Source organism: Leucopleurus acutus (assembly GCF_964270905.1).
Source record: "Leucopleurus acutus genome assembly, chromosome: 9".
NCBI lineage: Eukaryota > Metazoa > Chordata > Mammalia > Artiodactyla > Delphinidae > Leucopleurus > Leucopleurus acutus.
The window spans coordinates 33,363,373-33,381,646 of record NC_139144.1 but is presented as its reverse complement, the minus strand read 5'-3'; the positions used below and the strand labels follow the sequence as shown (position 1 = coordinate 33,381,646).

General features: G+C 36.7%; 1 protein-coding gene across 3 annotated transcripts in view; it reads left to right on the top strand.

Annotated features, from left to right (window-relative positions):
- SLC25A40 (solute carrier family 25 member 40) overlaps window positions 1–18,274 on the top strand; it is a 55,735-nt gene that overhangs the window by 6,926 nt on the left and 30,535 nt on the right. The window contains exons 1-2 of one of the 3 annotated variants that reach the window (XM_082846382.1): window positions 15,001–15,054; window positions 17,707–17,827. In XM_082846382.1, the coding sequence (XP_082702508.1) occupies window positions 17,731–17,827 (97 nt within the window). In that variant the 5' untranslated portion in view covers window positions 15,001–15,054; window positions 17,707–17,730. Of the gene's footprint in view, window positions 1–14,988; window positions 15,055–17,706; window positions 17,828–18,274 lie in introns of those variants that run through there. The other 2 variants (XM_082846384.1, XM_082846383.1) reach the window with 2 other exon arrangements.

Sequence of the window (18,274 nt, the reverse complement as noted above, 5' to 3'; positions counted from 1 at the left end):
GTTAGTTTTTACCGGCTGGGTAATTTCATAGGATTATTCCAACTATTTCGGGGAAGGGGCGGGGATTTCTAGGAATTGGGCTGCCACCCGCTTTTTGTCCTTTTATGGTCAGCCTCGGAACTGTCATGACACCCGTGGGTGTGTCATTTAGCATGCTAATGTATTACAATGACAGTATGATGAGGCTCAAGGTCTATTGGAAGTGGAATCTTCCACCATCTTGGACCTAGTTGGTTTTAACCAGTTTATGTTGTATCCTCAATGGCTCTGTAATTTTTTTTTTTTTTTTTTTTTTTTGCGATACGCGGGCCTCTCACTGTTGTGGCCTCTCCCGTTGCCTGTGCTCCGGACGCACAGGCTCAGCGGCCATGGCTCACGGGCCTAGCCACTCCGCGGCATGTGGGATCTTCCCGGACCAGGGCACGAACCCGTGTGCCCTGCATCGGCAGGCGGACTCTCAACCACTGTGCCACCAGGGAAGCCCTCTGTCATTCTTTAAGAGTTGTGCCCTGCCCTCTTCCCTCCTGTTTCATATGTACATATAAGATACATTATTAGTCTGTAGTTTTCAAGTGATGTCTTTTTATGGCTTTGGTATCAGAGTAATATTTGTTTTATAGAATGAGTTAGAAAGTATTCCCTTTCTTCTTGAATCACTTTTGGTACTTTGTATGTTTCTAGGAATTTGTTTATTTCATCTAGGTTAAATGATTTGTTGACAGATACTTGTTTGTGATATTCTCCTATAATAATTTTTATTTCTGTAAAGCTGGTGGTAATATCTCTACTTTCATGCCTGATTTTACTAATTTGAGTCTTCTCATTTTTCTTGGTCAGTTTAGCTAAATGTTAACTTTGGTGATCCTTTTAAAGAAGCAACTTTTGGTTTCATTGATTCTCTATGGTTTTTCTTCTATTTTGTTTATTCACATTCTAATCTGTACTATTTCTTTCCTCTTCTTGCTTTGAGTTTAGGTAACTCTTCTTTTTGGGGGTTCCATAAGGGGGATTTTAGGCCATTGATTTGAGAGATCTTTCTTTTTTTTTTAATGTAGGCTTTTACAACTATAAATTTCCCTCTTAGCACTGCATTCGTTGCATTCCTTACGTTTTGATATGTTGTATTTTCATTCATTTCAAGGTGTTTTCTAATTTACCTTGTAATGGATTCTTTGACCTATTGGTTACTTAAGAGTGTATTGTTTCATTCAACATTTTTTAATTTTCCAAATTTCTTTTTGATACTGATTTCTTATTCTACTGTGGTCAGAGAAGATGCTTTGTATTATTTTAGTCTTTTTAAACTTCTTGAAACTTTTTTTGTGCCCTAACGTACGATCTATCATGGAGAATATTCCATGTTCACCTGAGAAGAATGTGTATTTTTCTCTTGTTTGGTGGAGTATTCTGTGTGTTGTTAGGTCTAGTTGGTTTATAGTATTTGTAAGGCCAACTGGCCCGAGGCAGGGGAACACAATCAGATTCACAGGTTGCATCAGACCGAAATTCTCCGGACCACCCAGTTCCAGAAACTGCCCTGGAGACGTTCCGGACCACCCAGTTCCAGGAACTGACCTGGGGACTTTGAACCCAGCCCAGCCATCCCGCCTTTCGAGGGGCGGGACTAACGGTCCCCCAGGATACCCGAAAAGACCACCAAATGAGGAATACCCTGCGCCCTCCCAGATTCACCACACCCCTTTCCCTTCTTCCCCTATAAAATCTTGCCCAACCCTCGCCCAGGTGCGACTTCTCTGGCCCCTTTCTCTCGGACCAGTGAACCTTGCCCGGTCCCGGAGCGCTCCCTAATAAAGCTCACTTGAAGCTTTCCTCTGTTTCGCGGTGCCGTTTGTTAAGATCCGACCTTACAGTATTGTTTTAAGTTTTCTAGTTCCTTGTTTATCTTTTGTCTAGTTCTGTTCATTATTGAAAGTGAAATATATTGAAGCTTCCAACTATTGTTGGGCCATCTTCTGGTCAGTTTTTGCTTCATATAATTTGGGGCTCTGTTGTTAGGTGTTATATATGTTTATAATTTTTTTATCTTGATAGATTGACTCATATCATCATATAACATTCTTCTTTGTCTGTTTTAACAATTTTTGTCTTAAAATTTATTTTGTCTGATATTAGTATTGTCACTCTAGCTCTCTTTTGGTTACCACTTTCATAACATATATTTTACACTTTTATTTTCGACCTATTTGTGTATTTGGTACTAAAATGAGTTTCTTGTAGACAGCATATAGTTAGATCACTTTTTATATTTAACCTTCCAGTCTCTGTCTCTTAGAGAGTTTAATCCATTTATCTTTAATGAAATTATTCAAATAGAAGGCTTGCATTGCCATTTTGCTCTGTTTTCTGTATGTCATATGTTTTTGTTACTCAGTTCCTTCACTGCCTTCTTTTGTGTTAGACGTTCGAGTGTACTGTTTTGATTGCATTCTCATTTTTTCTGTATATATTTTAGTTATGTTTTTAGTGGTTGTCTTGAGGATTACAATTCACATTTATAACAGTGATTTCAGATTAATAACAACTTGTTTTTAATAGTATACAAAAACTTCACTCCTGTATAACTCCATTCCCCCAACCCCCTTACGTTGTTATTGTTATAAATGACATATTGTTACTGTTGTATGTATAACATATATAATGTATGCAATATGTATAAGCACATATATAATGTGCATTTAATGTGTATATTATAAATATGTAACAAATATAAGTATTATATTTGTATATGTTATGTTGATATATATAGTAAACATATAACATATATAAATAAATATGCAATGTTAATGACATTGTATGTTACAAATAACAATGTTATAAATGGCAGTGATTAACATAGATTTTTAATTTTTTAAAAAAATTAATTAATTTATTTTTGGCCACATTGGGTGTTTGTTGCTGCGCACGGGCTTTCTCTAGTTGTGGTGAGCGGGGGCTACTCTTGGTTGTGGCGCGGGGGCTTCTCATTGCCGTGGCTTGTCTTGTTGCAGAGCACGGGCTCTAGGTGCGTCAGCTCAGTAGTTGTGGCACGCAGGCTCAGTAGTTGTGGCTCACGGGCTCTAGAGCACAGGCTCAGTAGTTGTGGCACATGGGCTTAGATGCTCCACGGCATGTGGGATCTTCCCAGACCAGGGCTCGAACCCATGTCCCCTGTGTTGGCAGGCAGATTCTTAACCACTGTGCCACCAGGGAAGCCCTTAATTATTGTTTTATATAATTGTATTTTAAGTCATTAGAAGGGAAAAAGAGGAATTACTAACCAGAAATCCATTAATGCAGACTTTTATGTTTATGTATGTAGTTGCCTTTACTTATGTACTATTCTTTTACTTTCAGTCTGTTTTTGTGTTTGAATATAAAATAGGTCTCTTATAGATAGGGTATACTTTGATTTTTTTAAAATTCTGCCAATTTTTGCCCTTTATTGGATTGTTTAATCCATTTTACATTTAAAAGGATTTATGTCTGCCATTTTTCTATTTGTTTCTGTACATTTGTATAGTCACATTCTTCCTTTATTACTGCCTTCACTTGTTTTAAATAGATGTTTTCTCATATACCATTTTAGTTTTCTTGTCTCTTCTATTATATTTTTTTGAGTTATTTTCTTAGTGTTTGCCTAGGGAATTATAATTAGTATTTTAATTTATAACAATCTGGTTCAAATTAGTATGAGTTTAACTTCAACAGTATATGGCTCCATTCCCTTCCCCCTTCCTTTGTGCTATTGTTGTCATACAAATTACATCTTTATAATATTGAATGCCTATCAATAAAGATTTATTTTATTGCTTTATCCAGTTTTCTTTTATATTCATCTATGTTGTTACCTTTGCCAGTGCTCTTTGTTTCATCATATGAATTCCAGTTACTACCTAGTGTTGTGTTTCATTTTATCCTGACTGGATTCCTCCTAGTATTTCTTGTAGGACAAGATCAGTAGTGACAAGTTCTATCTGATTTTGTTTATCTGGGAATATCTTAACTTTTTTCTCAATTTTGGAGGATAATTTTGCTAGGTATAGAATTTTTCGTTAAGTCTTTTGTTCACTGCTTGAAAATGGTATTCCACTGCCTTCTGGTCTCCATGGTTTTAGATATGAAATCAGCTTTTAATCATTGAAGATCCTTTTAATATAATGAATTGCTCCTCTCCCTGCTTTCAGAATTCTCATTGTATTTGGCTTTTGGCAGTTTGATTATAAGGTTCTCAGTGTGGCTTTCTTTCAGTTTATCCTACCAGGAATTTGGTGAGCCTCTTGGATGTATAGTTTCTTTTTCTTCTCCCCCCCAGCCCCCCCCATTAATCAAATTTGGGAAGTTTTTGGCTTGTATTCTTTCCCTTTCTATCCTCTCCTGGGACTCTCATTATGTGTAGGTTGGTATGCTTGATAATGTCACACAGGTCTCTGAGACCATTCATTTTTCTTCATTCTTTTTATTTCTCAGATTGAGTGATCTCAATTGATCTTTCTTCAGGTTTGCTGATTCTTTCTTCTGCCCCCTCATATATGCTATTGAATCTCTCTAGTGAATTGTTACAGTTTTTAGTTTAATTGTTTCTTTCTGCTTTTTTTGGTTTTAATTTGCTCTTTTTCTGGTTTCTTAGGGGAGGTGCTTAGATCATTGGTTTTTAGATTTTTTTCTAATATAAGCATATATTGCTATAAATTTCCTTGTAAGCTCTGCTTTAGCGCATTTCACAATTTTTGGCAATTCTTGTCATTTTCTACTTCCATATAGGTTTGGGGAAGTATTTTATCAAATTCACAAATGAAAAAAAATTGGGGATTTTAGTTATGATTCCTGTGAATTTATAATCTGGAAGAATTGATATATTCATAGCATTCATTATTTCAGTTCATGAAGTGGTATTTTTTTAAATTAATTTATTTTTGGCTGTGTTGGGTCTTTGTTGCTGCACGCGGGCTTTCTCTAGTTGTGGTGAGCAGGGGCTGCTCTTTGTTGAGGTGCGCGGTCTTCTCATCACGGTGGCTTCTCTTGTTGTAGCGCGTGGGCTCTAGGCGCGCGGGCTTTAGTAGTTGTGGCATGTGGGCTCAGTAGTTGTGGCTTGTGGGCTCTAGAGCACAGGCTCAGTAGTTGTGGTGCATGGGCTTAGTTGCTCCATGGCATGTGAGATCTTCCTGGACTGGGGCTTGAACCCGTGTCCCCTGCATTGGCAGGTGCACTCTCAACCACTGTGCCACCAGGCAAGCCCCGTTCTTTTTTTTATATTCTTTTCCATTATGGTTTATCACAGGATATTGAATATAGTTCCCTGTGCTATACAGTAGGACCTTGTTTATCCATCCCATATATAATAGTTTACATCTGTTTATCCCAAACTCCCAGTCCTTCCCTCCACCACCCACTTCCCCCTTGGCAACCACAAGTCTGTTGTCTATGTACGTGAGTGTGTTTCTGTTTTGTAGATAGGTTCATTTGTGCCATATTTTATTTTATTTTTTATTTTATTTTATTTTTTTTTGCGGTACGCGGGCCTCTCACTGTTGTGGCCTCTCCCATTGAGGAGCACAGGCTCCGGACGCGCAGGCTCAGCGGCCATGGCTCACAGGCCCAGCCGCTCTGCGGCATGTGGGATCTTCCCAGACTGGGGCACGAACCCGTGTCCCCTGCATCGGCAGGCAGACTCTCAACCACTGCGCCACCAGGGAAGCCCTTATTTTATATTTTTTAAAGATTTTTTTTTTTTTGAGGTGGACCATTTTTTAAAGTCTTTATTGAATTTGTTATAGTATTGCTTCTGTTTTTATGTTTTGGTGTTTTGGCCACAAGGCATGTGGGATCTTAGATCCCTGACCAGGGATCGAACCCGCAGCCCCTGCATTGGAAGGTGAAGTCTTAACCACTGGACCACCAGGGAAGTCCCTGTGCCATATTTTAGATTACACACGTAAGTGATACATGATATTAGTCTTTCTCTTTCTGACTTACTTCACTTAATACGATCATCTCTAGTTGCATCCATGTTGCTGCAAATGGCGTTATTTCGTTCTTTTTTATGGCTGAGTAGCATTCCATTGTATATATGTACCACATCTTTTTTATCCATTCATCTGTTGATGGACATTTAGGTTGTTTGCATGTTTTGGCTATTGTGAATAGTGCTGCTATGAACATAGGGGTGCATGTATCTTTTTGAATTATAAATACTTTTAAATTGGTTAAATTTTATATATATTTTTTACAGATGTCTTGAGAATATGTTGTGAGATTTATTGCCAGAGTACATGAAATTCTTCCATGTTCCTGTACATGCTGTTTATTTTAAATTTAATTTGCTATGTGTTACAGGTATATAGGAATGTATTTAACTTAGCATATTGGTTTTTATAGCTAGCAACACTGCTAACTTATTAGTTTTAATAATTCAATGATGGGCTTAAATTTTCTGTGTTCACAATTATGTCATCTGCAAATATTGATTTTTTCTCTTTCTAAACTTTATATATACTTTTTGCTTTACCTAGATGGCTAGAAAAACTTTAATAAAATATTAAATATGTGTAGCGGTAATGTGTATTTTTATCATGTGCTTGATGTCAAAAGGAAACCTTCAACACTTAATTATTCTTTTAAATATTCATTTATTTATTTATTTGGCTGCATTGAGTCTTAGTTGTGGCATGCGGGATCTTCGTTGCAGCATGTGGGATCTTTCATTGCGACGCATGGGGTCTTCGTTGCAGCGTGTGGGCTTCTCCCTAGTTGTGGTGTGTGGGCTTCAGAGGGTGTGGGCTCAGTAGTTGTGGAGTGCAGGCTCTCTAGTTGTGGTGTGCAGGCTCCAGAGCACACGGGCTTAGTTGCCCTGTGGTATGTGGGATCTTACTTCCCTGACCGGGGATCAAACCCATGTCCCCTGCATTGGAAGGTGGATTCTTAACCACTGGACCACCAGGGAAGTCCCCTCAACACTTCATTATTATGTGTAAGAATGCTTTTTGATTTCTACTTTGACCCATGAGATATTTAGAGGTGTGCTATTCAGCTTCCCAGTATTTAGGGATTTCCGGATACCTTTCTGTTTTTGTTTTCTAGTTTAATTCCATTGTTGTCACAGAACATACTTTATATGACTTAAAACCTGTTAAATTCATTGAGACTTTTCTCGTGGCCCAGATTGAAGCCTATCGTGGTAAATTGGTTTTGTGTGTGTCTGATTTTCCCAGTAGCAAGAGTAGTTTCGTACTTGAGGGTGTTTTAAAGAATGAATGTTAGATAGCCCGTCCAAAATTCCCTATGGAAGTAGCTACTACCAAATAGAGTGTTATTTATGCATTTAAACTTTTCAGTGATTTGTGGAATCGAATACTTGTGGCTATGAGAAACTCATGTATATAGTGAATAATATTGTATCTCTTATGTTACAGTGGTTAGTTTACATTGTAGTGACTCAAATGACCAAAAATTATAAAACTCAATGAAGATTTCTCTTCTTCTTTGGTTTAGTATATGTTATTATATTTTTGTGGTAAGGTTGGTGATTGTTTATGTACAAAATAATCATAGCCTTTTCATCACCAAAAAAATGCATGGATTTTTCTGAGTATCTGTTTAACAAATAATAAAATTATGCATATTTTGAAAACACAAAATAAAATTCACAGATACAGTTATAATTTACAGTTATAGTCTATCAAATATTTAAGGATCAAATAATCCCAACCTTACAGACTCTTCTAAAGGAAAATATTCTCCACCTAATTTTATGAGATTAGCATAGCCTTGATACCAAAACCCAATAAGTATGATATAAGAAATACCAGAAAGTTAGAAAATATTTTGAACAGAATAAAAATGACAACACAATATATCCAGATTTGTGAGATGCAATATAAACAGTGCTTGAAAGGGAATTTTTAGCCCTACAAAGCCTATCTTAAAAAGAAGAAAGATATTAAATCAATAATGTCCACAAACCCAAGGTAAAAAGTAAAGAAATAAAGATGATGCGAGAAAGCAGTGGTATAGAAAACAAAAACAATGGAGGAAATGAGATCAAAATTTGGTTTTCTGCGAAGGTCAATAAAATTTACAACTCTCTTGCCAGATAGATCAGGAAAGAAAGAGGAGATGCAAATTAACTAATATAAAGAAAGAGAGGCAACATAACTACAGAGCCTATAGCCATTAAATGGACAATAAAGCAGTATTATGAACAACCTTATGCTCGTATGTTTAACAACTTAAATGGACAAATTCCTTGAAATACACTAACTGCCAACACTTACACAAGAAGAAAGAAATAACCCAAATACCCTTATATCTCCTAAAGAAAACCCCAGGCTCAATTCTGTCCAATATTAATCAAAATAAGACAAAAACAATACAAGAAAAGAAAATTATGCACCAGTGGACTTCCCTGGTGGCGCAGTTGTTAAGAATCCGCCTGCCGGTGCAGGGAACACGGGTTTGAGCCCTGGTCCAGGAGGATCCCACATGCTGCAGAGCAACTAAACGCGTGTGCCACAACTGCTGAGCCTGCGCTCTGTAGCCTGCGAGCCACAACTGCTGAAGCCCGTGCATCTACAACCCATGCTCCGCAACAAGAGAAGCAACCACAATGAGAAGCCCCTGCACCACAACGAAGAGTAGCCCCTGCTCGCTGCAACTAGAGAAAGCCTGCACACAGCAACAAAGACCCAAAACAGCTAAAAATAAAAATAAATTAATTAATAAAAAAAATTATGCACCAGTATCCCTCATGAACATGATACTAAAATTCTTAGCAAAAATTTAACAAGTCAAAACTAATGCTATACAAAAAGGATAAAACATAATCAAGTGGTGTTTATCCTAGGAATGCAAAGAAGTTTAAACATTTAAAAAGTCAAGCAATGTAAATTGCCATATAATCAGCTTAAAAGGAAAGGCCATACAATCATCCCAGTAGATGCTATATTACCTGTCTGTTGCTGTGTAACAAATTACTCCAAAATATAGTGCTTTAACGCAACAATTATTTACTATCTCACAGTTTCTGTGTGTCAGGAATCTGGATGTGGCTCAAGTGGGTAAAACTTGGTCTTTCACAAGGGTGCAGTGAAGATGCTAGCTGAGATTACGTTCATCTCAAGGCTCAACTGGGGAGGGATTTGCTTCCAGTCTCACAAATGTGGTTGTTAGCAAGATTCAGTTTCCTATTACTTGTTGGACTGGAGGGGCCCTAGTTCCATGCTGGCCCTTGGTGCCCAAGTGGGCCTCTCCGTCAGGCAGTTCACACCATAACAGCTTCTATCAGAGCAAGCGAGAGAGAGCAAAGAGTCACGTAGGATGAATGTCACAGTCATTTATAACATAATCTTAAAAGTGACATTTTATCTCTCTGTCCTATTCTGTTCTTTAGAAGTGGCACAAGGAACGAAAGGAAAAAACTGGGTAAAGAAGATATTGCAAATAACCCTGTGAAAAAATGTAAAACATCATTTTCCCTTGGGAAAATGCAAAGTACTACCACATTGAGATATCACTACTCAGCTATTCAAATGGGTACAATTTTTAAAAATCACCATACCAAGTGTTGTTAAGGATGTGGAGTAACCAGAACTTACTGGTGAGAATATAAAATGATACAACTGCTTTGGAAAATACTTTGGCAATTTCTTAAGAATTTAAACATGCATTTGCCATTTGATCCAGCCAGTTTATTTCTACTTGTTTGCTCAAGATTTAGATGTGGATATTCATAGCTCCTTTATTTGTACTAGCCCCCAACTTGAAACAACCCAGATTTCCATCAACCGGTGAATGGATAAAGAAATTGTAGTATATCCATACAGTGGCATACTACTTAGTAGTAGAAAGGAACTAAGTATCAAGGAAAGAAAGTATAATAAATTAGGATTGGAAAGAAAATTCATTAATGTGATGAAGAGTGTTCGTTTAAAAATGAATAGATAAATAAAAAGTCTAGAGCAAACATCATCCTAATGGGGAATCTTAGAAGAATTCTTTTTAAATTCAGGTATGGAACAATGATACTCATTTTCACCACTCTTTCTCAAATACTGTGTTGGAGATCCTGGTCTGTGCAGTAAGAAAATTTAAAATGGTAGCATAATGATTGGGAATGGCAGATATCAATGTCATTGTTTGCAAACAGTATAAACTTACAATATATGCTTTTGCAGACAACATGAAAAACTCAAGAGTCTATAAGTCAATAATTAGAAATAATAGAGGATTTTTTTTAGCAAGGTTGGCTGGATACATGTTGAATATACAAAATTAGTTGCATGTGCTAGTAACAAGGAGAACGTGTAATTAAAAGGAAGACACTGTTAGTATTAGAGATTATCAAGTATCTAGAGTTAGATTTGCCACAAATATGCAGTATCTCTATAGGACAAATTAATTTTTTCAGAACAACATTAAGGAAGACCTGAATAAATGAAGGAGTAGACTATTTGTGGATATAATTCTTTCCAGTTTTATCTGTAGATTCAATTCAATTCAAACCAAAATCCCAAAGAGGTTTTTCAAGGAAAATGGTAAGCTGATTTTTAAACTTACATGAAGGACCATAGGGCCAAGAATAATCATGACACTTCTGAAGAAGAAGAGGGAGGAAAGACTTGCCCTACCAAATATGAGGACTTATTAGGACACAATAATAATACAGTGTGGTACAGTTTAAGGATGGATAAGTTGACCAATAGAATAGAGAGACTAGAAACAGTTCCACACAGGAATGGAACTTAGTTATGACCAAGTAGTATGTCAGCTGAAAGGAGAAAAGAGGGATTATTTAACACTTGGAGCTGGATAAAGTAGTTATCTATTTTAACATGGAAAAAGATGAAATTAGGTCACTACTTCACTTGCTATTAAAATACTTTTCTGCGTGGATTAAGGACTTAAAATTTGTCAATAGCAAAAGTTTAAAACTTTTAGGGAGAAAATATAGGTGAATATCTTTTGGACTTTTGAGTAGGGCAAGGTTGTTTAAAGAAAACACAAAAGAAGTGTTATCCATAAAGGAAAAGGCCGGGACTTCCCTGGTGGTGCAGTGCTTAAGAATCTGCCTGCCATTGCAGGGGACACGGGTTCAAGCTGTGGTCCGGGAAGATCCCACATGCCACGGAGCAGCTAAGCCCGTGCACCACAACTACTGAGCCTGCACTTCAGAGCCCGCGTGCCACAACTACTGAAGTCCGTGCGCTTAGATCCCTTGCTCCACAACGAGAAGCCACCGCAATGAGAAGCCCGCGCACCGCAATGAAGAGTAGCCCCTGCTCACCACAACTAGAGAAAGCCTGTGCACAGCAACGAAGACCCAACACAGCCAATAAATAAACAAAGAAATATGTAAATTTATTTTTTAAAAAAAAGGAAAAGGCCAATAAATTTGGCTACATTAAGAATTTTGACCCTTATACCATATACAAAATCAACTCAAAATGGATTAAAGAGTTAAATATAAGACCCACAGTTTTAAAAAATCCTAGAAGAAAACAGAGGAATAGCCTTATAGCATTTATCTTGGCAGTGATTTCTTGGATGTGACACCAAAAGCACAGCAATAAAAACAAAAGACAGGTGGGACTGTATCAAACTGAAAAGCTTCTATACACCAAAGGAAGTAAATAATAGAGTGAAAAGACAGTCTATGGGTTGGGAGAAAAATATATACAAACAATATATCAAATAAGGGATTAGTATCCTTAATATATAAGGAGCACCTACAACACAACAACAAAGAAACAAATAATCTGATTTAAAAATGGATAAAAGACCTTAATAGACATTTCCCCAAAGAAGATGTACAAATGGCCAACAGGAATATGAAAAGACGCTGAGCATCACTAATCATCAAGCAAATGAAATCAAAATCAAAGGGTTATCACTTCACTTGTTATGATGACCATTATTAAAAAACAAAACAAAATAACATGTGCTAGTGAGGATGTGGAGAAATCAGAACGTTGTGCATTGTTGGTAAGAATGTAAAATGGTGTACTATGGAAAACAATGGAGATTCCTCAAAAAGCTTAAAATAGAACAACTATATGATCTAGCAATCCCTCTTTTGGATATTTATTCAAAAGAATTGAAATCAGGATCTCAAAGAGATATTTGTATTCCCACGTTCATTGTAGCAATATGCATAATTCAAGAAATGGAAACAATGTAAATGTCCATCAGTGGATGAATGGATAATGAAAAGGTGGTACATACATACAATAGAGTATTATATACTTCTTATAAAAGAAGGAAATCCTGTCATATGCTACAACATGGATGAACATTGAGGGCATTATGCTGGACAAAATAAGGCAGTCACAGAAGGAGCAATACTGCATGATTCTAATCATAAGAGGTATCTAAAGTAGTCAAACTCTTAGCAGAAGAACATAGAATGGTGGTTGCCAGGGGCTGAAAAGAAGGGGGAAATAGGAGTTGCTATTTAATGGGTATCGAGTCTCAGTCATGCAAAATGAAAAAATTTTAGAGATCTTCTGTAAAACAATGTGCCTATAGTTAACAGTGCTGTACTGTACACTTAAAATTTTGTTAAGAAGGTAGACTTCATGTTGTGTTTTTTTTTTAACCACAAAAAATAATTACGAACTTTATCAAAAGATACTTTAAAGAAAGAGGAAAGGTAAATCATAGACTCTGAGAAGAGACAGTTCACACAGCCTGCAAATAATTTGTACTAAGAATAAAAAGTTCCTCAAACCAATAAAAAGAAGTAAATGCCCCAGGAGAAAAATGGGCAAAAGATATGAATGGACATAGTACAGAAGAGGCAATACATACTGGTAATAATATGAAGAGATGTTCAGCATCGTTAATGATCAGGGAACATAAAACTATAATAAGATAGCATTTAACACACATTTGATGGAAAAAATTTAAAGTTCTGATGATACTAAGTGTATATTGATTTACTATTTTCTGACTTGGATATTGCTCTAATCCTTTTACTAAAGCATCTCCATTCATCGCTTGATTGAGTAGATTTTGTCATCAGGTAGCTTTCTTCCCCCAACAGGGGCTCATTGATTATTCATGTTAAGAATGTTTGCCATTTATATTTGAAGTCCACCTTGGCCAGGTATAGCAAATCATTAATATTAACTTAAGCAGAGTACAGAATGCAGAAAAAGTGTAGAAAAGAGGAATTTTGTATAGTTGTATAGGAATTTTGTATAGTTGAGCAAGGAAGCTATTCTTCTAGAAGATTTGTTTATGACTCACAAAGTTAAAGGAGATATTAATGTTAAAGTCATCTTTCTCACTAGTCCGTGTGCTCCCTAAAAAAGGGATGGTACCTGCCCATAGAAGAGTGGATACAAAGAAAAAAGATAAGTAGGTTGATTGGACTGGAGGGAATTTATTTATTTAATATTTATTTATTTTTTGGCTGCATTGGGTCCTAGTTGCGGCACGCGGGATCTTTCGTTGTGGCATGCGGGCTTCTCTCTAGTTGTAGTGCGTGGGCTCTGTAGTTGCAGTGCGCGGGCTCAGTAGCTGTGGGATCTTAATAACCAGCCAGAGATCGAACCGGCATCCTCTGCATTGCAAGATGGATTCTTAACCACTGGACCACCAGGGAAGTCCCCCTGGACTGGAGGGAATTTAAAGCACTGGAGAATACATTTTGAGTTCTAGACATTCCACTAAGATTATATATATATAACTTGCCACTTTTTCTTCATATTTACTGAATCTTTGGGTATGTTATCCATTTGACCCACAATATTTTGAAAAGGAGACTAATTTTTCAGATCTCATAAGTAGATTCATGTTATGATCTTCAGAGATTGTTGATATGACGTTTTTCTGAAATATATATATGTTAAGAAATAAAAGTTCAAATAACCTTAATTTTTGGTTCTAAAAAATTACATCTAATTTTTGGATTTTTCCCCTTACATCCTAAATAATTGCTAGAAATATGTCAATTTTTCTGGCCTTAATTTAAGGTGAGAATATTCAGGTTGCCAACTTTGCTAGGATGGTGCCAAAATAAAGCACTGTAGGTCTTCTTACCTTTCTGGAGGAGGCATATACCTGTATTGTAGCATATATGTGTTATTTTTCCACTTAAAAGACCTGTGTTCAAATGTTAGAAACAGGTGCTTAGATTTGAAGGTTCTACATACATTTCAGGAATTAAAAAAAAAAATTTATTGTGCGAATTTTCCGATATACAGAAAAATTCAGAAGAGTGAAATACTTAACACCTAGATTTAACAGATCATTAACATTATAATATATTTTTTCTGAATTATTATAAACTACAGCTATCATAACATTTCAGCCCTTAATACGTCAGTATGAACCTGTTTTAAAAAAAAAGACACTTTCTACGTAACCGTAATAACATCTCACTAACAAAATCAAAATTTAAAAATATTATCTGATATCCAGCCCATGTTCAGATTTCTTTAGTTACTTTCAGACTGGCTTTTTAAAGTTTGTTTTTTCAAACCAGGATGCATTTGGTTGGATTCCTTTATTCTAGAATGGTTATACCTCCCCTGCCACCTTTTTTGCCACCCTACTTTGACCTGTTGAAGAAACTAAGACAGTAGTCCTGTAGACCAGAGTATTACACCTTCTCCTATATTTTGTGGCAAGCTTTACCATGTTACTTTAGTCTCTGAATTTCCTGTAAGTGTCACAAAATCTGGTTGTTCAACTTCTCTTGAAACTAAGATGGGTCCGTATATTCAGGTTTAGAATTGTTTTTAAAGCAGAGTATATTTACTGGGAAAATATGAAGATATTTTTGTGAAAATACTTTCATAACTCTAATGATAACATTTGTGGAGTGCTCTTCATATTCCTCAAAGCACTTAATAGAAATATTTAAAAAATAATAGTTAATAAATATTTGCTGATTTGTGTTTTAAAGTTTTTATATACTCCTTTCCTTTAGGCTTGTTATCCCATTCCTGTCTGAAAAGATAAGACAGTTACTTTCTTTTTTCACTACAGATTTTCAGCTACTGATGTTACAAACAAAATATTGGAGCATAGAGTTGAGGAAAAGACTTAAACCAGGTAGGTAAATAATAAAAGTCTAAAGAAACAATACAGGGCTTCCCTGGTGGCGCAGTGGTTAAGAGTCCGCCTGCCAGTGCAGGGGACATGGGTTTGAGCCCTGGTCCGGGAAGATCCCACATGCCACGGAGCAACTAAGCCCATGCGCCACAACTACTGAGCCTGCACTCTAGAGCCCGTGAGCCACAACTACTGAGCCCATGTGCCACAACTACTGAAGCCCGCATGCCTAGGGTCTGTGCTCCGTAACGAAGAGAAGCCACTGCAGTGAGAAGCCTGTGCACTGCAGCTAAGAGTAGCCCCCCGCTCGCCCCAACCAGAGAAAGCCCGTGCACAGCAACGAAGACCCAACGCAGCCAAAAAGAAAATAAAATAAAGAAATAAAAAAAATAAACAATACAACTACCATTCATTTTTATAAATGTCATTATTGGGATAATTGACAAAATTGGAAAATGAACTGTAGAGTACTGTCAACGTTGTTTCCTCAATTTGATAATTGTACCTTGATTATATAGGAATATTCTGAGGTATTTAGGATGAAAGAGGTGTGATGTATGGCAATCTACTTCCAAATGGTTTAGGAAAAATAAATGATATGTAATATGAGAGGACGTTTGGTGAGTTTATGGGCTAATAGGAACTCATTTATTGCCAATATGGAAGTATAAGTTGGTCCAATCTTTCTGGAAAGCATTTTGGCAATTTGTCTCAAGTTTTTAGCTTAGCCTAGCAATCTTACTTTTTTTTCTATAGTAATTGTAGGAACACTACAGTAAGATGTATGTATAAGGATATTTATATGAGAGTTTATGAAATTAATGAATTAATGATAAATTGGCAGTAGCCTAAATAAGAATATGAGGATGACTAAATAAATATAATTAAAAACCATGTAAGCATTAAAAATGATAATGTAAATCTATTTATTGGCATGTTTGTAATACATTTTTAAGTGTTAAAGCTGGCTACTAAACAATATGAGTAGTAGTAATCTATTTTGTCTTTCAAAAAAGGTGCATGTACACAGATACAGGAATACATATACACAGATAATACGAATGTTTGTACGTAATTTATTAGTTAGATGTAATCTTCGTGTGTGTATACGTATACATATATGTATTTTTATGCACATAGACATTTGGAAAGGTGATACTGTGTGTTGCCAGTGATTACTTTTTCATTTGTTTTATTTTTTTGGCTGCACCGTGCGGCTTGCGGGATCTTAGTTCCTGGACCAGGGATCGAACCTGGGCCCTTAGCAGTGGAAGCATGGAGTCTGAACCACTGGCCTGCCAGGGAATCCCCTTTTTTAAAAAAAAAACTTGTTCTATTTTATTTTTTTGGCCATGAGTGGTTATTTTTTATTTTTTAAATTTATTTATTTTTGGCTGCGTTGGGTCTTCGTTGCTGCTCGTGGGCTTTCACTAGTTGCGGTGAGCGGGGGCTACTCTTCATTGCAGTGCGTGGGCTTCTCATTGCAGTGGCTTCTCTTATTGCGGAGCACGGGCTCTAGGCATGCGGGCTTCAGTAGTTGTGGCACGCAGGCTCTAGAGCGCAGGCTCAGTAGTTGTGGTGCACGGGCTTAGTTGCTCCGTGGCATGTGGGATCTTCCCTGACCAGGGATCGAATTGGTGTCCCCTCCATTGGCAGGTGGATTCTTAACCACTGTGCCACTAGGGAAGCCCCAGGTGGTTATTTTTTAAAAATAAGTTTCTAAGTGATTTTTGTATTCTTTCGTGTTAACTGAGTTTTTCAACAGAGTATATATGTTGCTTTTCTCATTAAAGTTTTCTAAGATAACGCTTCTTACGAAGGTTATGTTTTTGATTTTATTTTGTACCTTTGCAACAGTGTTTGATATGCAGTAAAAATAGTGCTATATTTGCTGATAATTCTGTACTAGGTTCGAGTACCTGAGTAGTTCTTTTGAGGCTAAATTCAGATTTTGAGCCTTGTTGGTCAGCTGCTTTCATTCTTTTACATGGCCAGAGTCCATTTTCTTAATGATCTATTAATTGTCTTTCAAATGTGATGCTGCTCACATAGCTTAGCTGAAGTACATTACCATTTTTGGAAAATAGAGAACATGTTCTATTGATGATTGTTTAGTGCCTTGGGGTATAGAACTTACATGTTTACTTCTGATAGTGGTCAACAACATGTGCTTTTTTTTTTTTTTAAGTAAATTTACTTATTTATTTTTGGCTGCATTGGGTCTTCGTTGCTGTGCATGGGCTTTCTCTAGTTGTGGCTAGTGGGAGCTACTCTTCGTTGTGGTGCATGGGCTTCTCATTGCGGTGGCTTCTCTTGTTGCAGAGCACGGGCTCTAGGCGTGCAGGCTTCAGTAGTTGTGGCACATGGGGTCATTAGTTGTGGCTCACGGGCTCTAGAGCACAGGCTTAGTAGTTGTGGCGCAGAGGCTTAGTTGCTCTGCAGAATGTGGGATCTTCCTGGACCAGGGCTCGAACCCGTGTCCCCTGCATTGGCAGGCGGATTCTTAACCACTGCGCCACCAGGGAAGTCCAACAACATGTGCTTTGATAGTAATACTGGTTATTGTTTTTATAGTTTATTTAACTCTTAGCTGTTGATTTTAAGGGCATTTTCTATTACACTTTTATTTTACATCTTGCTTTTCTTTAACAGATTTTTCTTCTATTAGTTAAAAATATGGATCCTGAAGCAGAGGGACTACCAATTATCAAAGTGACTCCTCTTCAACAAATGATTGCCTCTTGTACTGGAGCTATACTGACATCACTGATGGGTAAAATAATATGTAGATCATGTAACTGAATGAATCATTGATTCCATTTGAGTTTTACCATCTGTGAAATAATGATAATATTATCATTCATGCTTCATCATGATACCATGAAAAGAACCCTGGACAGAGAACCAAGAGACTAGAATTTTAGTCCTTGCTTTGCCATTCTCAGGGTGAATGCATGTTGGGATAGTCCTTATTCTCTTTGAAATTAATTTTCCATCTCTAAAATTAGGAGCTTAGGTCAGGAGTTCTTTGAGGTCCCTATCAATATTAAACTTTTATGACTCTATTATCCTTTTTTTAATAGACAGTAAGAAGATGGAATAAAATATTAGCATAATGAAAAATACAGAAATTGGACAACTTATAGTGGCAACAAATTCAAATTATCTTTTACTTTGCTTTAGTAACAGTGAATTGCTTAAATTCCTCTGGACCACATTT